The sequence below is a fragment of the Haplochromis burtoni genome, unplaced genomic scaffold, assembly GCF_018398535.1.
Source record: "Haplochromis burtoni strain Fernald_Lab_line unplaced genomic scaffold, NCSU_Asbu1 Contig_43, whole genome shotgun sequence".
In the NCBI taxonomy this organism is placed as follows: domain Eukaryota; kingdom Metazoa; phylum Chordata; class Actinopteri; order Cichliformes; family Cichlidae; genus Haplochromis; species Haplochromis burtoni.
In genome coordinates, this window is record NW_024582404.1 from 2961222 (window position 1) to 2962736 (window position 1515).

The 1515-nt window shown below is 41.3% G+C and overlaps 1 protein-coding gene across 1 annotated transcript in view; it reads right to left on the reverse strand.

Annotated features, from left to right (window-relative positions):
* Positions 1–12: 12 nt before the first annotated feature.
* LOC102311040 (granzyme K) overlaps positions 13–1515 on the reverse strand; it is a 4112-nt gene continuing 2609 nt past the window's right edge. Inside the window, exons 3-5 of the mRNA XM_005921994.2 lie at positions 1377–1512; positions 515–784; positions 13–418 (exon numbers count right to left, since the gene is read on the reverse strand). Of these exons, the coding sequence (XP_005922056.2) occupies positions 266–418; positions 515–784; positions 1377–1512 (559 nt within the window). The 3' untranslated portion in view covers positions 13–265. The remainder of the gene's footprint in view (positions 419–514; positions 785–1376; positions 1513–1515) is intronic.

Below are 1515 nucleotides of genomic sequence, written 5' to 3' on the forward strand. Positions count from 1 at the left end.
AAAGATGTAAAATTTCAAACAGTGTTTCCAATTTATTTTTACAGTAGGACTAAAATGTGGAGGGAGGTCAGTCCAACTTATCTGCCATAAGATCATGCAGTGGACTAACCAAGTGCAGAATCTATAAAAAAAAAAGTATATTAAGCTGGCAGAAACTAAATTATCATAAACTGTAAGAGGAACAATGAAATGATAAACTGAATAATGGTCTACAGAGACAACACTGACAGATGTAACATCAAATCATGCTGTGGTTTCAAGACATTTAGAATAACTTCATCGTGGTTTTGATCCAGTACAGCTGTCTCCCTGAGACAAACGAGTAGACTCCAGGTTTTTTAATGATACCACAACCCCGTCCAAAAGAAGTGACTCCAACCAGCGCTCCATCGCACAACAGCGGGCCTCCTGAATCCCCCTGCAGCAAGAACAAACACATGACAGTGTTTCAGGTGTTGAGCTGAATGAACATTTACTTCAAACAAGGAAAAATACATGTATTCTTCATACGTACCTGACAGGTATCAGCGACGTTTGTACCATCTGAACCAGCACATATCATGTCATCAGTGATAACAGGGTCGTGGTTGTAATAATCACCAGAGTTGCACTTCTGCCTGCCGACCACAGTCACATTGACAGACATGAGGACGTCTGATGTTTGGTTGTTTTCAGTTACTCCCCATCCGGCCACCAGACACGTGCTGCCAGCTGCCGGGTCTCTCACAGTGTTGCCAACCTCGAGCCACTGCACTTCCCTGGTTTTCCTCACCGGTTCTTTAAGCTGAAAAAAAGTTAAAAAGAATCTCAGATATTGGTGATGAATCTCTCCACATTAACTACATTAAATAAACAGATATTTGCTAAAGAGTTGTAGCACCACTCATTTATTTCTAATATTTTGCTTGGAAAATATGAAATATGTGCAGTGCTGAGTTGAAACATGTCTATAAAGACATGGAAATACATTTTATATTTTAAAAAATGAAATTAAGTTTTAGTTAAGTAAGCAAAACCTGAGTTGGCTGTAGGAGGTACAGCAGGTTATCTACTAATAGGATGGTTTGGTGTTTGATCCCTGGTCTCTCCAGTCTGCATGTCAAGATACTGAACCCCACGATGCTCTCTGATGCTACGTTAGAGTGTGAGTGTGTCAGTGTTAGAAAGCACTTAAGCACAGAAAGATGTGTTTGGGTGAATAAGCCATGTTGTGTAACGCTCTGAGTGCTCAGGTAGAGTAGAAAGGTGCTAAATAAGAAGCAGTGCATTTACATCGTTTGTATCGGTTGTGGGCAAAAGACCTGCAACTGACAAATAACGGCTATCTCATCATCTCATCATCATCATCATCATCAGACCCTGATATATCACCTTACCTTCAGCAACATGAGGTCATTGTCGTGCTTTGCACAACAGTAGTCAGGATGAGGAAAACTTTTCTCGACGACTCGGAGTTGCTTGGAATGTTCGTTTTTCGTTCTGGAGTGGGCTCCCAGCGTCACCCAGTAACTCCTG